Raw genomic sequence first — 22,649 nt, forward strand, 5'->3', positions numbered from 1 at the left:
TCTTCAGGATAAGTTCTTAGACTCCACTATCCTCAACAGCTTCATTAATAACTTTCCCTCCTTCAAAAGATCAGAAGTGGGAATGTTCACAGTTAACTATGCAATGTTCAGCACTGTTCATGACTCCACAGATAATGAAGCAGTCCGTATACAGCAAAGTCTGGACAATTCTTGGGCTTGGACTGATAAGTGGCAAATAACACTTAAGCCACAGAAGTGCCAGATTGTGACCATCACCACTAAGAGATAATTTACTCATTTCCCTGATATTCAACAGTATTACCATGCTTGAATTCCCAATATCAACCTCCTAGGGGCTACCATTGATCAGAAATTGTAAAGAAGGTTGATGAACAATGGCAGATCTTTAAAAAAAAACTACTTCATGACTAATAGCAATGATATATCCCAGTGAGGAAGGAGGATTGTAGGAAAGGGATAAATTGACCATGGTTAACCAAGGAAGTCAAGGACAGCATCAAATTAAAAGAAAAAAAAAACAATATGGCAAAGAATTAGGAAAGTTTTAAAAGTGAACAAAAGAGGAAAAGAAACTGAGGGCAAACTAGCAAGTAACAAACATGGATAGCAAGAGCTTCTTTAAATATATAAAAAGGAAAACTGAGACAACAGTGAATTATAGGCCCCTCACAGAATGAGGTTGGGGAGATGTTAAAGGGTAGCCAGAAAATGTCAGAAGAGTTGAAGAAATACTTTACATCAATCTTCATGGTAAATGATACTAATACCATTGCAAAAATACTAAATAATTAATGGGCTAAAGGGGGTGGGGCAATAAATAACTAATAATTATCACCAAAGAACAAGCCATAGAGTCAGAGGTATACAGCACGGACACAGACCCTTTAGTCCAACTCGTCAATGCTGACCAGATATCCTAAACAAATCTAGTCCCATTTGCCAACATTTGGCCCCATATCCTTCTAAAGTCTTCTTGAGGGTTTGTGCTATAGGGAGAGGCTGAATAGACTGGAGCATCAAAGGCTGAGGCGTGTCCTTATAGTGGTTTATAAAATCATGAGGGGCATGGATAGGCGAAATAGACAAGATCTTTTCCCTGGGGTGGGGGAGTCCAAAAGTAGAGAGGACATAGCTTTAAGGTGAGAGGGGAAAGATTCAAAAGGGATCTAAGGGGCAATGTTTTCACACAGAGGGTGGTGTATAGAATGATTTGCCAGAGGAGGTGGTGGAGGCTGGTACAATTACAACATTTTAAAAAAACGAGTACTAGAGGAAATAATGGGACTGAAGAATGGTAAGTCCCCTGGACCTGATGGGCTATATCCTAGTATTTTTAAGGAAGTAGCTGCAGAGATAGTGAATGCACTGGTCGTAATCTTCCAAGAATCCTTAGATTCCGGAAAAGTCCCAGAAGATTGGAAAACTCCCAATGCAACAGCTTTATTCAAAAAATTGAGGGAGACAAAGAAGCAGGTAACTGTAGACCAGTCAGCTCAACATCTGTTATTGGTAAATTGTTATAATCTGTTATAAAAGATGTAATTGCAGAACAATTAGAAACTCAATATAATCAAGCAGAGTCAACATGGCTTCATGAAGAGGTGATCATGCCTTACAGAATTTCATAGTTCTTTGAAGAGGTTACAAGCAGGGTAGATAAAGGAGAACCAGCAAATGTAATATACTTGGATTTCCAATTGGCATAAGGTATCACACAAGGCTAGTCAGTAAAAAATGATGATTTTAATAATATGCTGTGGGTAGTATATTACCATGGATGGAGGATTGGTTAACAATGAAAGACAAAGTTGGGATGAAAAGAGTATTTTCAGGATGGCAACCCATAATTTGTGGTGTGCCACAAGGATCAATGCTAGGGTCACCATCATTTACAATATAAGTTGATGACTTGGATGAGGGAAGTGAATGTACTATTGAGAAGTTATGTATGGCAAAGGAGGTAGAATGGCAGGCAGTAAAGATGAAAATATAGCTAAGTTGAATGAGTGAGCAAAAATTTGGCAGATGGAATATAATTTGGGAAAATGATGAAGTTGTGCACTTTGGCAGGAAGAATAGAGAAGCTGAATAATATTTAAATTGGGAACGACTATAGAAAGCTGCAGCACAGAAGAATATGGGGTCCTAGTAAACAATTTATGAAAATACAACATCCAAGTTAAGCAGGTAATAAGGAAGGCAAATGGAATGTTGGCCTTTATTTCAAAGGGAATGAAGTATACAAATAGGGAGAGCTTGCTAAATCTACACAAAACACTTGTCAGGCCACAGATGGAAGACTGTTAAAACAGTTTTCTCCCTCTTATTGAAGGAAAAATATACTGGTTTTGCACTTGGTCCAGAGAAGTTTCGCTAGGTTGATCCTGGGTATGGAGGGATTATTTTTATGAGGAGAGGTTGAGTAGATTGGGATTGTATTCATTGGAATTTGGAAGCATGAATCGAGACCTTATTGAAACATACAGGATTTTCACTCATCAAGCAGTTAAACTATTGAGTGCACTGCAGTGAGGTGTGAAAATGTGGTGGAGGCATGTTCAATTGATGCATTCAAGACAGTACTTGATGGTTTTTTGAATAAAAGTAATACGCAAGAGTATGGAGGAAAGCAGGCAATTAGAACTATATAATGAGGCTCATTTGAGGAGCTAACGCAGACACAATGAGCAGAAAGGGCTCTTTCTGTGCTGTAAGACATCTGTGACTTCTGACTTCTGAAACAGGAGATGAATCATGTTCCGCAGGACTCCTAGCCTCTGACCTTCTTTTGTATCCACAATATTTATATAGCTATTTCAGTTCAGTTTCTGATCATTGCTAAACCCCCAGGAATTGATAGTGACGGATTCAGCTTTGGTAATTGTATTGAATGTCAAGGTCAAATAGTTAAATTCTTATCCTGGCACAAATATTACTTTATCATATAAAGGCAGTAGGAGTATACTTAAGAGGGAAATCATGAGGGCAAAGAGGGGACACCAGATAGCTTTGGCAAATGGGGCTAAGGAGAGTCCAAAGGGATTCTACAAATACATTCAGCCAAAAGCATAACTAGTGAGAGAAGAGGTCCCCTTAAAGATCAGCAAGGTCACTTATGTGTGGAACTGCAGGAGATGGGGGGAGGGGGTGCAGGGGTGGGAGATACTAAAAAAGTACTTTGCATCAGTGTTTACTGTGGAGAAGGATATGGAAGATAGAAAACATTGGGAAAATAAATAACAACCTCTTGAAAAAGTGTCGATATTACAGAGGTGGTGGTGCTGGATGTCTTAAAATGCATAAAGGTGGATAAGTCCCCAGGACCTGATCAAGTGTGCCCTAGAACTCTGTGGGAAGCTAGGCAAGTGATTGCTAGGCCCCTTGTTGAGATATTTGTATCATTGATAGCCACAGGCAAGGTGCTGAAAGACTCGAGGTTGGCTAACATGGTGCCACTACTTAAGAAAAGTGGTAAGGAAAAGCTAGGGAACTATAGACCAGTGAGCCTGACATTGGTGGTGGGCAAGTTGTTGGAGGGAATCCTGAGAGACAGGATTTACATGTATTTGGAAAGGCAAAGACTAATTAGGGATAGTAAACATGGCTTTGCTCATGGGAAATCATGTCTCTTGAACTCAATGGAGTTTTTTGAAGAAGTAACAAAGAGGATTAATGAGGGCAGAGCAGGGGACATGATCTATATGGATTTCAGTAAGACGTTTAACAAAGATTCCTCATTGTAGATTGATTAGCAAGGTTAGATCACAAGGAATAGAGGGAGAGCTAGCTATTTGGATACAGAACTGGCTGGAAGGTAGAAGACATAGGGTGGCGGTGGAGGATTGCTTTTCAGATTGGAAGCCTGCGATCAGTGGTGTGCCACAAGGATCGGTGCTGGGTCCATTACTTTTTGTCATTTATATAAATGATTTGGATGTGAACATAGGAGGTATAGTTACTAAGTTTGAAGGTGACACCAAAATTGGAGGTGTAGTAGACAGCAAGGAAGGTTTTAGAGGTATAGGGGCTAAATGCTGGCCCATATGAGACTAAATGGGACTAGACTTGTTTCGGATATCTGGTAGGCATGGACAAGTTAGACCGAAGAGTCTATTTCTGTGCTGTATATCTCTCTGACTCTAATGAGATTCTCAACAACAAGAAGGAAAGGTCCAATTCTCCAATCAAGTCTTGATCCACGAGACAGAAATCTCATTAGTGAACAGCCAGAGACCTATTAACAACCATTTGCATGCATTAACATGCTATTGTTTCTTAACCTCATTTTATTGAAATGCAATTTCCTATTCTCCCAACCATCGGATAGAAACAAGACTCTTAGACAACAGTCACCAATATCTCAGGGCAAATTCCATAGGCAGTGATTGCCCACATGCCCAGCCATGGACATTGGCATTGGGCAATTACCAGCATCACCACCCCTTAAGGATAATCCCTGAGCCATTTACAATATAGTTCTCCATGTCAGTACAGCTCCTTGGAGTGCACAGTCTTCTTTCATTGTAATGCTGTTGCCAGGACATTTTGCGGTCAGGTTCAGGCACCTAACTCATGGATTCGAGCATAGGAAATAGGAGTAGCAGTAGGCAATTCAGTCCACTCTGCCATTTAACATGATCATTGCAGATCTTATCTTGGTCTCAACTCCACTTTCCTGCCTACTCCCCATAGCCCTTTAGCCTGCTTTTCATCAGAAACATATCTATTTCTTTCTTGAATCTGTTGATTGATTCTGCCTCCAGTGCACTCTGTGGCATAGTTCTGCAGATTCACAACCCTCAGAGAAGTAGTTTCTCCTCATTTCAGTTTTGAACCTACCTCCTCTCACTCTACATCTATGCCTTCTTATTCAAGGCTGTTCCACAAGAGGGAATATCTGTTCAAGTCTGCCTTATCAATCCCCTTTAGCATTTTTTACACCTCAATCAGATCCCCTCTCATTCTTCTGAACTCAGGCAAGTACAATCCCAAGCTTCTCATACGACAGCCTTTTCATCCCGAGAATCGATCTTGTGAACCTCCTCTGAACGGACTCCAATGTCACCACATCGTTCCTCAAGTAAGGAGACTAAAACTGACCACAATATTCCTCATATAATTGTAACGTTTTCTTATTTTTGTAATCCAGTCCTTTTGCAATAAATGCCAGAATCCCATTTGCCTTTCTTATTATATGCTGCACCTGCATATCCACTTTCTGCAATTCATACGCAAAGACACTCAGATCCCTCTGCACTGATGCACTTGGAATCTGCTTCCCATTTAAATAATAATTTGCCCTTTAATTTTTCTGTCAAAATGCACAACCTCACACTTATCCATATTGAACTCTATCTGCCAGATTCTGGCCTGTTCTCCTAGCCTATCAGTATCCATCTGTAAACTCCTTACCCTCCTCTGCCTGCTTTTACACCTATTTTAGTATCATCCCTGACTTTTGCTATGTTACACTCTATCCCTGCTTGCAGATCATTTATTTTGATTGTAAATATTTGAAGTCTGCAGCACTCCACTAGTTACAGTTCACCATCTAGAGAAGGATCTATTTATTCTGACCCTCTGCTTTCCATCAGTCAACCAATCCTCTATCCAAGCCAACACTCTGCCCTTAGCCCCCTGGGATCTAACCTTCTCAATCAGTTTTTTATGTAGCGCCTTGTCAAATGCCTTCTGGAAGTCTAGATATACTACATCCACCGGATCTCCATTATCCACCGGATCTCCATTATCCACCGGATCTCCATTATCCACCTTGCTGGTTACATTCTTTAAAAAAATTCCAGCAAGTTTGTCAAGCATAACTTGCCTTTCATGAAACCGTGTTTACACTGGTGAATTGAGCTTTGTTTTTCCAAGTGGTTCCGTTATCTTCTCCTTAATGATGACTCCAGCAATTTCTCCACTACAAAGGTCTGTTGTTTCCCACTTCTTGCCTGGCTCCTTTTTTGAACAAGGCTGTCACATTGGAATGTTTCCAATCCACTAGTACCTTTCCAGAATCTTGGGAATTTTGGAAGATCATAACTAATGTATCCAATATCTCTACTTTCGCATTGCCTTTTTTAACACAGACACAAGCCAGGTAGCTTGTCTGAGTTGTTAGCAGTCAGTCAAGGATATTGACATGTTGCTGTATAACACCATGCTACTGTCAATATCACACAATTTTGCACGTCCAGTGCAACCAGGGATTCACCCTAAGATATGGGCCAAAGTCAGTCCTGGGCATCAGCTCAATGAAAGTCAAGAGGAGGTTACAAGGGGCCACTGCTATGACAGAAAGTTGGGTAAGTCAATTGTGGGTATTGAAGGCAGCATGCTAGGATGCAGATGAGAGTATCATTGTGTAAGAGGACCATTTAACACATAAGGGAAGGAGACTGTAATGCCTTTGAAGGTATGAGTTACTGCGAGATAGTGGGTCGTCAATGGTTAGAACCACCTTAGCTTTAATCGCAGGGAAGAAAATGGACAAAGTGCAGCACAATGGTTGGCATGACTAACCTATATGTGACACCAGGCATTGGAGAAAGAGTAGCTCTTCCTCAGACAGGGTTTTAGGATGGAATGAGGCAGAGGACAGTAAAATTGGTTCCTAAACAGCAATACACTTTTGAATGTGGACTTGTATTTGCGAAGTGGTGTCTACCATACCACCAATTTGCCCTGAGAAGGCCTTTTCTTCAAAAAGAAATCGTTTCATTTTTGTTCCCCTCCTTTATGTACATAGTGAATGTTAACTCCTGTCGCAGTGCTCGGCTTTAAAAATTGCACCATGCTAGGAATCCCAGGAGCTCCCCACAGTAGTGAGTACTTATGCATCTAGCAAGGAGGAAGATAGGACAAGAGGGGTACCACAGAGGTGTTGTGCACAGGTAATAAACCAAGGTTCCAAGAATAGCATGAAAAATCTTCCGAGGACTCATACAGAGAAACACCAAAATTGACACTTAGTTGATTTCTGGGAAGAATCAGCCCTGTTTTTCTGTCCATTCTGATTTTCTTGCAAAATATGGAATCAATTAAGTTTGTCTGTATTTTACCTTCTAAATTCAATCATAAGTATTTAATATTTTAAAATGTACATCAGAATTGAAGGATATTAAATGTCTGGTTTAATGTATAAACACTTCAGTATTATTGGCTGCTTAACTTGCTCATTGACATCAATGCTGCTGCACTTAGTACCAGATTTATAGTGGAGCAGGAGGGGAAAAACATGTCACAGAGACTCCCTGGTTAATGCCAAGCTCACTTGTTTCATCATTGACAAAATTCCAGGTGAAAGTTTTGGTACTGATTAACTTATTATTTGTTCATGTTTTTGCAGCTAAATCTATATAGTCTGGAAGTTACTAATCTGGAACAAGCAGTTCAAAAGATTGAACAGGACAATCTGAAAGTTTTGAGTCAACTGTTTGATTGCCAGATCAGTGACCTTAATGTATGCAGGTAATGGTCAATCCTCATACGTATTTAGACATCTCTTACCTTCTCAATACATTATTAACAGATCTGTACAGTCTTAATTTTAATATTTAAATGCTGTTCCTTATGTTTATTATACCTATTATAGTCATTTTTAATGCATTGTTATTGGCTGTAATTAAGATTTGAATTAATAGGTTTACCAAGTTATAAATCTTTGCTGTAAACCTGAAATGTAAGTAGTCATTCTCAAAATAATATACAAGTTACTCTTTTAGAGAAATTTTTGGGGAGAAATATCATTTTTGGTAATACGTAACTCCAATCTATACTAGGCCAACTATGCCATATTTCTGAAAGTTTCATAAAGGACACAGCTGGTAAAATCACCTGTTTTTGTTTCCACCTGACAAATGCAAAACCATTTATTTCACACACTGTGCTGAATCTGCTGCCCCCTCTAGTAGCATGTGTGGAAGCAGGAAGAGCATTTAATATGGTAGCAACTCCACCCCGATTAATTACAGGATGGGAAGGCGTCTGGTCAGCCTTCACCACCTTACCGGTTGAAACCGTCAAGCGACAGTCAATGACCATGTCAAGGGCTCAAATACTTCTGCTGATATTAATCGAGCTGCAGGTTTGTCATGTGGCATGCAGAACACGTAAACCTGTACAGGCTGTTTGTCTCAGTGGCAGGTGGCCCTCATTCAAAGACATTCTGTTATTGATTAAAGGACCCAACATTGGAAAGGAGAGAGCCCCCCCCACCCTTACAGTCAATACCCTGTTCTTCTTGTTGCCACTTCCCTTATTCGATGACCCTGCCAAGCAAAATCCCTCCCATCATTACTTTACTGTGGCCTGGATCCCTCCTGAATCATACCTGTTCAATAGCTATTTGTCCTGCAATCAGCCAGTGTATATAAAATATGTTGAGAAAAATTGCTGCCAACCTTTGACTGGCCAGTGACACACTGTTTCAGAGACCCCTGCCTCAAGGGTTTTGACCCAGGGGAAAGGTCTGCCGATGACCTGTCATGTACCTAGTTGGCTATAGATTCATTACGCCTTCCTCGAAGGTGGCAACATAGGTGATTAGCAGCTCTCCAGTCACCTCAATTCAATTGGAGATGATAATTCAATGATTCTTTATTTCTGATGGTCATAGAAACTTATTCAAAATTCGTGCAGCTGAACCCAAGAGCCAAGATGGTGGGATACTGGAAGAAGAATTAGCAGAATTAGAGTTCAGAGGTGAACCTTCAGGTAATAACAAGAAAAAAATTCTGTAAATCACATAGAAACTCTTGATTTCAGAGAACAATATTTTACACATTTCTGCATTGTTAAATAATACTCATGTTTCTATAATATTACATTTTTTAAAAAGGCTAAATATACAATATTGATTAGTAACTATGCACAGAACACTTGACATTCAATTCACATCATTTGAGTTACTTTATTCAAGTAATTATGTGCAATGATTTAGGAAAAGATAGAATTTTTTTTTCATTCATGGAATGTGGGTGTCACTGGCAGAAGCCAGAATTGATTGCTGATATCAAATTACTTTTGAGAAGATGGTGGTGAGGTATATTCTTGACCCTCTACAGTCCTTTGGGTTGAGGTATGCCCACAATGCTGTTAGGGAAGGAGTTCCAGGATTTTGATCCACAATATCAAAGGAACTGTGATATAGTCCCCCAAGTTTGGATGGTGTGTCCATGGATGTTGTGCACTTGTCCTTTTAAGTGGTAGAGTTTGGGCTGTCAGAGAAGTCTGGGTGAATTGTTATGGATTTAACTAAGAGCTGGAGGTTATTCAACACAAATTGCTTGGTGAGTGTGAGAGACAATTAGTTATATTGTGCTGTCCTTTCCAGATGCCCCATTGATCCCATCACCCTAATATACCCTTGCCTCCTGTAAGTTTAAGAACTGGGAGAGCTAAAAGATTGAGGAAAAGCTCGAACTAAAAGTGAATCAAAGGTCTAAAATGATGAGAAACCATTTATCAAAGGTCTGCAAATGGGTCTATAATTCAAAGATTGAAATTGAGCTGAAGATACCCCTTAATAGTCATGCTCAACTTGTGACAGAGGTGGTAAAGCCTTGCTAGAAATATACCATGCCACAAGGCCTCTTCAGTACTTTTGTTGATCGATCCGTGCTGCAGCCATGTTTGAGCCAGTGAAAAGGCATTGTCTTACAAGCAGTGGTCTATGCCTTTGCTTTGCCACAACTGAATGATCAAGTCTAATGTTACAATTAGGATGTGAGCGTGTTTCCCTGCTCCCTGAACGAGACCATAATATGACAATTGTCATCTTCCAAACCACCCAGAATTCAGGAGATTTTCTATCGACACTTATATACCATAAGATCAGAGTAGATCAAATTGTTAACAATTCCTGCATTCAGTTTCAGTCACAATTACTACAATAGTGAAGTAACATTTACTAGTCTACCGAGCTGGATCTGGATAAAGCGGAAGCTTGGGCAGACAAACGACAAATAATATTTGCACAAATGTACCATGTCAATATCATTACAAACAAGAGAAAGGCAAGTCATCTTTCCTGAACCTTCATGACATCATTAACATACTGGGGGTTACCACTGACCAGAAGTTCAAATTGGCCAGCCATATCAGCACTGTAGCTGTAAGAGCAGGGCAGAGGCTGCATATTCTATCACAAAGTGGTTCATCTTCTGAACCTTAAACCCTATTTACCATCTAAAAGAACTATTATCCAAAGATTGATGCAGCCACATTAACATTCAAGATGCTCAATCCCCATCTAGCGTACAGCAATCTACTACCATTAGAAACAGTGTCCAATGTGTTATTTTAAGAGCATCACCATATTTTTAAAAATTTATCTATGGATATGTAATAGTCAAACAAGCAGCCACCAATGGAGCAGAAGAACAACTAAAGAATAGGAAGTGAGCACATGTCAAAATATCAGGTGATGTGAGAGAATCTGAATCCCAACTGCTGAGATTGGATAGTAGAGGATATTAGTAATTGGTCACAGAGGAACCTGAAAAAGAGGCAAGAACCTTAAAAAACAATTTTCTGGACTATAATGAGGCAATGGAATTTGGCAAGGATGCAAGTGATGGAACTCCAGGAACTTTCGTAGGCGAGCAAGTGAGTTGAGACATTCTAAATGAGTTGCAACACATTGAGGCTAGAACTGACAAGCAGAGCATGAAAAGATGAAGCCATGAGGTGAAAGTTAAAAGACTCTTTACTCAAACTGATAGAAGGTAAGAATTAGTATTCTACACAGATTGATGCTCTGACTATAATTGCAATGAAGCAAGTATATGGTGGTGCATTTGGCCTCATTAAAAAGCAATGCAGCTTCATAAAATTATTTTATTACAAACAAAACACTGGAGTTCATCTCTAGAGGAATACAATTCAGAAGTAGAGAATTTAGAACCTTGGTTAGACAATCAATAATGCCATTCACACTTCTGGTTTCAACATTACAAAATGGATATGAAATCACTGGGGTAAGTGCAAAAGAGTTTTATGAGGATGATAACAGAACTTAGAAGTGCAGCTATTAGGAATGATTGAACAGGGTTAGTGCTCTCTCTCTTTTTGAAAGAAATGAAAAGTCTGAAAAATGGTGGACGTAAACAGAGATGTTTCCGCTCATGGAATAATTAAAATACCATGGTCAAAATGAGCCACAAAAGGCTTCAGTAGCCCAGCTTCACTGAAGCAGATGTCTACTTGATGCCAAACTGCCACCAACTAGCTTAACAAAATCAGGCATTCAACACGATCTTTCTGATTGCATAAGTCAGCCGCTCACTGCGTTAAGCCAATCCCCTCAAGTTCCAGGCAATCAGTTTTTGAAATGTAATAACAGAGTATTTTTTTTAAAAAACAGATGCTCTTGTAGAAATCAGTGATGATGCTAGCTTCAGCCTACCAAAACTCAAGAGTGCAACATTTCTTGCCTCAGAGAAGAAAGTTCCGTCAACACAACCATATTTTAAAGAGGAAAGGACAGAAACACATGATGACGAGCCACAGTTCCAATTGGGCAAATCTGTATCACAGAATCTCACCTACTTGTTGCAGGAGGATGAAAAATACTTCAAGGTTAGCCAAGTATAATTGAAGGAAATTTTTAAAATCTTTAGTCATTACCCACAATATTGTTCAATAGTAGTTCAGGTGCAAAGGTACAGAATGTAGTTCAATGTTATTATTTGTAAAACTATATTTTTATAGAGAGAAATGTATTGGAAACTTAATATCAAATATGCATTCATAGAAAGATAATGGCGCAATGATGTATGTTCCCTTTTAGTTTTAATATTGTTTAGATACATGTTAAATAAAGTCATGGCTAAAGTGTAAATCTTGATAATTATTGGAGTCCAATTCCAAAATCATGTAATGGGGAAACAAAACAAAATGTCAGCATTTTAAAATTTCATTATCAACAATGATTACCCACTTTCCTCAGACACTTTCTTGTAGCAGCACCATAAGCTAATCTTATACTAGTATTTGTTAGCTTTTCACAAAGTAACATACCTTAGAGGACAATTCTTTATAAATTATAACTCCATGTGAAATACTAAAACATGTAAATTAAAATCAGAACAAATTACATACTTTACACATTCAGACACTCTTACAGTGTAGTCTATGATAAAATTAGTTTTATAAACATGCTGTAAACCCTAGTCATAATGTTTTGAAGTTTAAACAAATTACATGAATTGATATTTTAGGAGTACCTTCAATTGTTTGTTCCTTTTCTCCAATTTGCTAGGTTTTTGAGGAAGTAAATATTTCCTTTTTGAGGAAATAAATATTGGGAACAGTTGTAACCACTTCAATACTCAACAGAATAAAATTACCATACAAGATTTCTGAATCACATTTGGCCATACATAGACAATTCTTAGTCTTCAATTTTTGTTATTTTTTTAAAAAACCTAACCAATAGGCCTATTTTTATTACAGGTCAGATTATTTTGTTTTTCCCCGTCAGGGAGGTATAATTCTCTTTTCCTGTTGATAAGTTTCATTATTGAACTGAGAAGCCTGCAATGTTGTGACCAGAAAAATTTATATCAGTGTGATGCATAAAAAGTATTTTAAAAGAACATGTAGATTTCATATACACTCCCTTCTATAAACCAGTTATGTCCATTGAAAGGAAAATTTAATATCAAATTAATAATTATCATTTGTACATTTACAACTACAATCGGTATTTTTGTAAAATCTAGTATAGAAAATGTCCAGGTAGTTAATGCAAGTGCAAAATGCTTGGCCAAATTGAGAATATTGAAAAGAATAACCACAGGCTTTGTTGAAAAGATGTTTTCTTTTCAATCACTTGGAAAGTGTCGTCGGTTTGGAAAGGAATCCTGGAGAATGAGGTCATCAGCTACACTTTGCACAGGAAATATGAAAAAATAAAATTAAAGGACAGGAGATTACAAGAGTGGACATAAAACATAGCTGAGGTTGCAGAGATTGTGTGGGGAAGGCAACTAAAATTTTAAATTCAGTATGTTCAGGATTGAGGGAGCCAGTGCAGATTAGAGACAGGGTCATGAATGAACGAAACTCAATGTAGGGTACAATGTAGGTATCAAAATTTCTTCAGAATGGCAAGAGTGAACTGAAGGACAGAAAAATGTACAGTAGTAATAGAATTGTAGGCAAAGATTTTATTAGTGGTAGGATGCGTTAGATATAGAATTAAACTGCAGGGACGGATAGCATTTAATGAATATGTGGGTCATATCAAGGTTTTACATGGCTTAGTACAACACGTGACCAGGGAAGCAGGCAAAGCTGGTGTCAAAGTTTGCTGAGTTTACAGTGGGAATGAAGACTATGCAAGTCAGGATGAAGCCATTCAGATCAGAAAATGTTCAACTTATTTCCAAATTGATGTTAAGGATAGTCTGATGAAAGTGGTCACAGGATGTAATGAAAAGATGGATCTGCTGTAATCAGCATACATACGGAGGCTGCAGATGCTGTTATTGAGGGCACTGAGGCAAGAGTGGATGTCAAGATGACTAAAATAAAGAAAAGCAATTGATGGATCATGTTGTTAACTATCTGTTATTGCACAGTTAGGAATTTAATCATACAAGTACATTTTGACAAATAAGCAATAAATTAATGGTCAGTCATGTCAAATATTGTGGAGAGCTTAAAGGGTGACAGTGCCAAGCACAAGGGTAGTTTCAACACTATAATGCTGATGGAACCAAACCTGAAGATTCAAAAAGTGTTTTGGAGAAGATAAACAGATGTGTATTTATGACTTAGCTAAGGAATTCTAAGATGAAAAGAATATTATAAAACCCAAAATCTATTGTAAATTCATTTTGTGTTTTATACCAGCCATATGAAAATTGTAAAATAAACCACTTTTTTTTCCTGCTAGGATGCACAAATTTTCGAAGTAGATGACTTTAAAAGATTGAATTTTAATCCCTTTAGTATATCATGTCTATTAAAAAGGATGTGATAAATGGACACTTGAATAATGATCTGATTGGTATATAATCAGTACGGATTTGTGTTTGACAAACACGTTTTTTTGAGGATGTTACTGACTGGAATTGGATTTTCTGAAAGATTTTGATAAAGTTCAGAATAGGCGGTTAGTTAGCAAAATTAAAGCATGTGGGAGAGGAGGTAACATGCTGGCTATTGATCAAGGATTGGCCAACAGTCTGAAGTCAGAGGTTAGGACTTAATGGATCATTCTCACACTGAGAGGCTGTGATTAGTGGGGTACAGCAAGGATCAGTATGTGGGGCCCAGGCTGTCAACACTATGTTAATGATTTGGATGTGTGAACCAAATGTAATATTTCTAAGTTAGTGGATGTCATAAAGCCTAGGTAGGCATGTGTGCTGTAGGGAAGATGCAAAGCGACTTTAAGAGGATTTGAAAAGACTCGGTGAGTGGGCGAGAATGTGGCAGATGGAATATAATGTGGAAAAATGCGAGGTTATCCACTTTTGTAGGAAAAAAATGCAGTGTATTTAAGTAATAAGAGATTGAAAAGTGTAGATATACAGAGAGATCTGGCTATTCTCATCAATTAGTTACTGAAGGCTGACATGCAAGTTCAGCACACTATTTTAGGAAGGTATGGTAGTCTTTATTGCAAGAGGATTTGAGTAGTGAAGTCTTGCATCAACTCTATAGAGTCTGCAGTGCTTGTGTTGCTTTGGTCCCCTTCCCTTATTGCCAAAGAGGGAATACAATTCACCAGACTTGTTCCCAGGATGGCAGGACTGCCCTATGAAGAGCGATTTGACAAAGTAGGCCATTATTCTCTAGAATTTAAACAATCAGAGATGATCTCATTGCAACCTACAAAATGTATAAAGGATTAAAGTAAAGAACTACGGATGGAAGAGATCTGGAACAAAGGAAAAACAGAAATTTCTGGCGAAACTCAGCATCTCTGGCAGCATCTTTGGGGAGAAAGTAGAGTTAAAGTTTTGAGTCCGGTGACTCTTCTTCAGAACTGATAGCAGCTAGGAAAATGTGGTATTTATACTGAAGATGAGGTTGCGGGGGGGTGCGGGTGGAGAACAGATAGATGGAGACGAAGCCCAAAGAGATATGAAGAGGGTAGTCAGACGATGGGCAGGCCAGGACAGAAGCTAAACTGAATAAGTGATAATAGCTGAGAGGTGGAGAATGGTTAGGCTCTACTGAAACCAACCCATGTCATGTGATAATAGGACAAAGTGGGTGAGAATAGTTGGTTGTGCTGAAAACAATTCATGTCGTGACAGGACCAGGACGTGGGGCTGGGTTAAAAATATGGAAGGGTGGAATCAGGCTCTAATGTTATTGAAGTTGATTTTGAGTTCTAGAGGCTTCATGGTCCCCAAATGGAAAGTGAGATGCTATTAATTAAGCTTGTGCTGAGGCTCGCTGGAACACTGCAGCAAGCCTGAGACTGAAATGTTGGCATGCGAACACAGTGATGTGTTGAAATGGCAGGCAAATTGAAGCTCATGGTCATTTTTTCTGACAGATTATAATAGTTCTACAAAGCAGCCACCCAGTCGGTGTATTATTTCCCCAATGTACTGGGAAACAGCAAATATAGTAGACCAGGTGAATCACTGCTTCATCTGGAAGTTACGTCTGGAGCCTTGGATAGCAAGAAGGAAGGAGATAAACGGGCAGATGTTAAACCTTATGCAATTGCATAGGAAGATGCCATGGGGTGTGGGGAGATGTTGGGAATAGAAGAAAAGTAAACCAGTGTGTTCCACAGAGAATGGTCCCTACAGAACACTGACAATGGAGGGGATAGTGGCATTTTCCTGGAGGTGACAGAATGGCAGCAAATAATCCAGTACTTAAAGAGGTAGACAGAGTAGGTACAGGTCAGATGTCTACCCTGTATGGGAGGTGAGAACTGGGGGACAGAATTTCAAACTAAGCAGGGAAGCCATTTAGGAATAAGAAGAAAAATATTTTATTCAGAAGTTTGTGAATCTTTGAAATTCTCTTCCCCAGAGGGCTGAGGGAGCTATATCACCACTTCCTCACTGTTACCTCCAAGTCTAAATCTGGACTCACTTCTGAACAGTACCATGGATGTTCTTGCACCAATGGACAATAACAGTTTAAGAAGGTTATGTATAAACAAATTTTAAGGGCAATTAAGGATACACAACAAATGCTAACTTTGCCAGTGTAATTCACATCTCTTGAACAAATTTAAAAAAAGTCTGCTTTTAAATTTTTTTGCCTAGTTTGCAAATCTTTCGACAACATTGCTCTTTTCCCGTCTCTATAACCACCAAATTATATAACTGACTGAGCTCCGTGATGCTTGCCCATCCCTGATTTTAATCACTCCGTCATACCTTTAGCTGCACAGTACTTAGTCTTTGGAGTTTCCTCCACAGACCTCTCTTCTTCTCACACCTACCTTTTTGACCCAGCTTTTGATCATGTGACCAAACATTTTCTTGTGACCCAATGTTAAATTAAGTTTAATAAGTTTTTGAAAGAACTTTGGACATCTTACCTCCTTAAAATATGCTATAAAGTTTTATTACAACACAATTGTGTGAAAATTTGCAATTTGCTTTTCAGTATTTCGATTGTGGTGCCATGGAACAGAAGCTGTTGCACATAGAGGGCCGAGCTATGCCTCTTGAAGACATCACACAAGTTCCCAGTCAAGGAAGGAAGAATGAAGAAACAAAATCAAATGAAGAGGAGATGGTGTGGCCTGTTACTGGTACAATGCTCAGATCTGCTATATTATAGGTATTAAAACTCTTGCCATTTGAAGCACTAGTAGATGTACAATGGATTATTTCAAATCATTAAACAACAGCACTGTTGTGGCTGCAAGTCATACGTGGGTTAGTTTACTTGGTTTTCATCTCCTCAGTCCAGTTGTCCTGAAAACAGTGGTTGTGTTGAAGAGTAGTTCCATAGGCACCAGCAATGGCCAGGTACCTTACCCAAATTGATTTTCTTAATCTACCCAGGAACAACTGCAATGACCTATTTAGATTTAAGATTAATTTCTGCTCTGCATTTAGGTATCTCAGCAATTTGCTGCATATAATATGTCATATTTATCCACAAGGGTAAAAACCAAAAGAACTGCGGCTGCTGTGAATCAGGAACAAAAACAAAGTTGCTGGAAAAGCTCAGCAGGTCTGGCACCATGTGTGAAGGGAAAAAAACAGAGTTAACTTTTTGGGTCTGGACCCAAAACGTTAACTGTGTTTTTTCCTTCACACATGCTGCCAGACCTGCTGAGCTTTTCCAGCAACTTTGTTTTTATCCACAAGGATATTTGGAGCAACTGAATGTCAATTACTTTGTTTACTTTGAGACGCAATCATTCTGTAACTGAAACAACAATTTAATATTCTTATATTTAAACCTGAGAATGAGGATTTATAATGGGGGTCAGTTGGCTCAGTTGCAGAATAGCTAGTTTGCAATGCAGAAGGATGCCAGCAGCATGGGTTTCAATTTCTATGCCGACTGAAATTACCATGAAGGTCCTACCTTCTCAACTTTGCCCTTCAGTTAAGGTGTGGTGACCCACCAGTAATGATGAGAGATGGGACTGTGGTAACTTTATCTTTGTTTAAACCTTTGCTCAAATTTAAAGATGCTCTGCAAGCTCCTTCAAAACAGCTGAAAAAAAATACATATTTTTAACCGCCCCATCCAAAAGAAAACATTTGGATAAGGGAGACAGATTTTTTTTAAGAAAATGTCTTGTATTCCTCATTGGATGGCCACTTTGGTGGCATCACCGAATTATTCCTTTCATCCCATGGGATCTCTATAGGAATAAAGGATACCAAGGCTTTTATCTGGTCTGAAAGTGCAGGCTAAAAATTCAAGGCACAAAAGTGCTATATTTTAATTTCGTTTAAGTGTAAATTATGACAAAGAATCATGCAACTCAAAATAAGGTACTCTAAAGATGGACTATGATATATTCTTAAATCAATGTATTAAGTATAATCATATTAGAAATCAGTACACCAAATTTTCATTCACTTTTAGGAATGAGCGACTGAAAAACCAGACAACACATAACGTAATAAACCACATCCTAAAGCACTTTAGAGGCCTGGCCAATAAAAGATGCAGAGCTAAAGGTGGAACATTTACAGGAGGAAACCAAAAACTTAGTCAATGATGTGAACTTAAGGCGTGTTTTAAAGCAGCATAGGAAGTCAGAGCATATTTTGAGAGGACACTTTGGAGCGGAGCTGAAATTATGACCGTCAAGCAGTAGTGCGAAAGTTAGCCAGAGAAATTGGGGGCAGCCACAGCAAAGCAGGAGGTGATCATCAGAAAATTGTGGCAGTGTGAGGTATTGGGAAATGAAATATAAGGCAAAGGGAAATGACTTTCAAATCCACGATGCTTCGTTAGCTCAGTTGCCCGGATATATGGTTTGCAGTGCAGAGTGATGCCAGTGTGGGTTCATTTACCACACACTCCTTCTCCCCTAGCCTGAGGTGGCCAACTATCATCTCTCTCTAATGAGAGTGTAGATGGTAGGACTACGGCAACTTCTTCATTACTGTCAAATCATGTAACTATAGTATGAAGAAAGATTGTAAATTGACTCATTAAGCAGTCCATTATTTCAAATTAATATTATAAATTCAAATATGTATTTTAACAGTTTCATTACAAAAATTCTGCTCATCTGTCTTCATTTCTTTCACGGCATGTGGACGATGCAGGCGAGACCAGTATTTGTTAACTGTCCCTAATTACTCTTGAACTGCATAGTTTGCTTGGCTCTTAAGAATCAAACATATTGCTTTAAGTCAGGAGTCACATATAGGCAAACCACATAGGATGGCAGATTTCTTTCCCTTAAAAGGACACAGGAGCTTGGGTTCAGAGCCTAGTCAAGGAATTTATATGACCACTAGAGGGAGGTCAGTTGGCTCAGTTGACTAGATGTCAGGATTGCAACACAGATGCCAACAGCCTGGGTTCAATTCCCAGACTGGCAGAGGTGACCATGAAGAATTCTCCTTCTCAACCTCCTCTCTCACCTGAGGCAATGGTGACTCTCAGGCTAAACCACTACCAGGCATCTCTCTCTTTAATGAGAGAAGCAGCCCTGTGGTCTGGTAAGACAATGGAGACTTGACCTTGCACTAGAGAAAATGATGTACGCAAGATTCTGGAAAACAGGGTGGAATATTTGGAATTCTCAAAGCAATAAGAATCCATATTAAATAAAATCAATATCCACCCAATAATAGATTGTAGCATTGATGAAAAATAAAATCTGTTTTCCTCCTTCACACAAGAATCCAAAGGTAAAACTGAACCAGAGCCAGAAAGTGACAGAGGCAACAGGATTCAGCATTATTTCTCCCCCTCAGAACAGACTTGGAAATAAATAATTTTAAATTATCATTTGAGCATATGTTGGCTCTCAAGATTGACCTCAGCCAAATTTGATTCTTTGGGCAGTTGAATGATGATTAACATGAAAAATGTGGAGCAATTAATTTGCAGGGTGGAAACTTCTGCCCTTTCCAGAGTTTGCATGTTTAATGGGATAGCATGTGAACGTTCTCTACTCCTGCAATAGTAGATAAAAAGTTACATTGACAGAAAATATCTCATGATACAACATGCTCTGTATATTTTTCATTTTGTCTAATAAAACAACTTACAAATTGAAGTGAATGTTCTCTCAGTGTTGAATCAATCCATTTACATACAGCTGGAAGAAACAGATTTAGATCCACTTTAGAACACAGTTCATTATTAAACTCCTGGTCCTGCTGCCACAGTAGTAGAAGAGGGCGGTGGGAGTCAATTTCCTTGTGTGACCAACATTTATATAGCCAATAAGACAAGACAACATCTCAAGGCACACGTGGGCATGTGCTCAGGTAAAATTTGACATTGATCCTGAAGTTGAAATTTGTCAGCATTACTAAAAGCTTAGTCGAGAGAGGTTGGTTTCAGGGAGACTTTTAAAAAGGATGAGAAATGCAGTGACTGAGAGGTTATTCCAGAGCCTTGACTTAGATAGTTTGGGTTAAAATCTTATTTTGGAGGAAAATAGGACATCCAAGTTGTGAACAGTTTAGTTCAGTTTGAAATAGCGGCTAGGGAGGAATAAGAGAGAGTGGAGGTACAGATCAAGTTAGTTGTGGAGACTGAAGAAGAAAAGCTTCTTTGCAATGTTCAATAATTAATTTGAATAAAGATTTAGCTTCACTGAGATTGGATGTCTGATAACACAATTCATGCAAGGGAAAAGAGAGATGGTGACATAAAGCTAGCATTGAAACATAGAAGATAGGAGCAAGAGGAGGTCATTTGGTCCTTCAAGCCTGCTCTGCCATTCATCACGATCATGGCTGATCGTCCAACTCAGTAGCCTAATCCTGCTTTCTCCCTGTAACCCTTGATCCCATTCACCCCAAGTGCTACATCTAGCCACCTCTTTCATTCAATGTTTTGGCATCAACTACTTCCACAGGTTCACCACTCTTTGGCTGAAGAAATGTCTCCACATCTCCATCCTAAATGGTCTACCCCGAATCCTAAGACTGTGACCCCTGGTTCTGGACACACCTACCATCTTGAGCATCCTCCCTGCATCTACCCTGTCTAGTCCTGTTAGAATTTTAAGTCTCTAAGAGATCCCCTCTCATTCACCTGAACTCTAGCTAAAACAATCCTAAACTAGTCGATCTCTCCTCATACGTCAGTCCCGCCATCCCTGGAATCAGCCTAGTAAACCTTTGCTGCACTCCCTTGAGAACAAGAGCATCCTTCCTCAGAAAAAGAGACCAAAACTGCACACAATATGCTAGTGTGGCCTCACCAAGGCCCTGTAATAACACATCCCTGCTCCTGTATTTGAAACCTCTCGCAGTGAAGGCCAACATACCATTTGCCTTCTTTACCACCTGCTGTACCTGCATGCTTACTTGCAGCGACTGTGCACAAGGATACCCAGGTCCCACTACACACACGCCTCTCCCAATTTACAGACATTCAGGTAATAATCTCCTTCCTTGTTTTTGCTTCCAAAGTGAATAACCTCCAAATTAAACTGCATCTGCCATTGATTTGCCCACTTACCCAACCTGTCCAGATCATGCTGAAGGATCTCTGTATCCTCATCACAGTTCACCCTCTCACCCAACTTGGTGTCATCTGCAAACTTGCAGGTCTTACATTTTGTTCCCTTATCCAGGTCATTAATAGATATTGTGAATAGCTGGGGTCCCAGCATCGATCCCTGTGGCACCCCATTAGTTACTGCCTGCCAATTTGAAAAGGACTCATTAATTCTTACTCTGTTTCCTCTCTGCCAACCAGTTTTCTATCCATCTCAGTCTACTTCCCCCAATCCTATGCGCATTAATCTTGCACAATAATCTCTAATGCGGACTCTGTCAAACACTTTCTGAAAGACTTAATATACCACATCAACTGGCCCCCCCTTGTCAACTCTACTAGTTACATCTTCAAAGAATTCCAACAGATTTGTCAAGTATGATTTTCCCTTTATAAATCCATGCTGACTCAGTCTGACCTTGCCACTGCTTTCCAAATGCTCCGCTATAAAGTACTTGATAATGGATTCAAGAATTTTCCTCACAATTGATGTTAGGCTTACTGGTCTATAATTCCCTGTTTTCTCTCTACCTCCCTTTTTGAATATTGGAGTGACATTAGCCACCCTCCAATCTGCAGGGACTGTTCCAGAGTCTATAGAATCCTGGAAGATGACCACCAATGCATCCACTATTTCTATAGCCGTTTCCTTAAGTACTATGGGATGTAGATCATCAGGCACTGAAGATTTATCCTCCTTCAATCTCATCAATTTTCCCCGCACCATTTCTTTACTAATATTGATCTCCCTCAATTCTTCCCTCTCACTATATCTTGCATTCTTTGGTGTCTGATTTGTGTCCTCTTTTGTGAAGTCAGAACCAAAATATGTATTCAACTGCTCAGCCACTTCTTTGTTCCCTATTATACATTCCCCTGTTTCTGTCTGTAGGGGACCTATATTTGTCTTCACCAATTTCTTTCTCTTCACTTATCTATAGAAAATCTTAGCATCAATCTTCGTACTGTATTTTCTCCTTCTTACCCAATCCCTTGGTTCTTCTTTGCTGAATTCTAAACTGCTCCCAATCCTCAGATATTATTTTCTTGGCCAATCTGCAAGTTTCTGATCCAAGGAAAACAATCTCCAATTTCCTTTGTAAGCCATGCATTTTCCCTCTTACTTATTTTGCTTTTGTGTGAGACAGGAATAAACAGTTGTTGGAGTTCCCCCATGTGTCCCTTGAACGTTTGCCATTGCCTATCCACTGTCATCTCTTTAAGCAACTCTCCCAATCTATCAAGGCCAACTCACGCCTCATTTTCATAGTCTCCTTTTATTAAGATTCAGCACCCTAGCCTCCTAATCAACTACCTCACTCTCCATCTTGATAAAACATTCTATCATGTTATGCTTGCTCATCCTAAAAGGTATCTTGCACAGTTAGATTAGCAATGATTCTCTTCTCATTACACAGTACCCAGTGTAAGATGGCCTGCTCTCTATTTGAGATAACAAGGTGTAGAGCTGGATGAACACAGCAGGCCAAGCAGCATCAGAGGAGCAGGAA

The 22,649-nt window shown here is 39.2% G+C and overlaps 1 protein-coding gene across 1 annotated transcript in view; it reads left to right on the forward strand.

Moving 5' to 3' along the window:
- ccdc83 (coiled-coil domain containing 83) overlaps positions 1 to 16,758 on the forward strand; it is a 58,584-nt gene extending 41,826 nt beyond the window's left edge. The window contains exons 8-11 of the mRNA XM_048598512.1: positions 7,334 to 7,455; positions 8,603 to 8,700; positions 11,351 to 11,565; positions 16,582 to 16,758. Coding sequence (XP_048454469.1) covers positions 7,334 to 7,455; positions 8,603 to 8,700; positions 11,351 to 11,565; positions 16,582 to 16,758 — 612 coding nt within the window. The remainder of the gene's footprint in view (positions 1 to 7,333; positions 7,456 to 8,602; positions 8,701 to 11,350; positions 11,566 to 16,581) is intronic.
- The last annotated feature ends 5,891 nt before the right edge of the window (positions 16,759 to 22,649 follow it).

This window comes from Rhincodon typus, chromosome 6, assembly GCF_021869965.1.
Source record: "Rhincodon typus isolate 14 chromosome 6, sRhiTyp1.1, whole genome shotgun sequence".
In the NCBI taxonomy this organism is placed as follows: Eukaryota; Metazoa; Chordata; class Chondrichthyes; order Orectolobiformes; family Rhincodontidae; genus Rhincodon; species Rhincodon typus.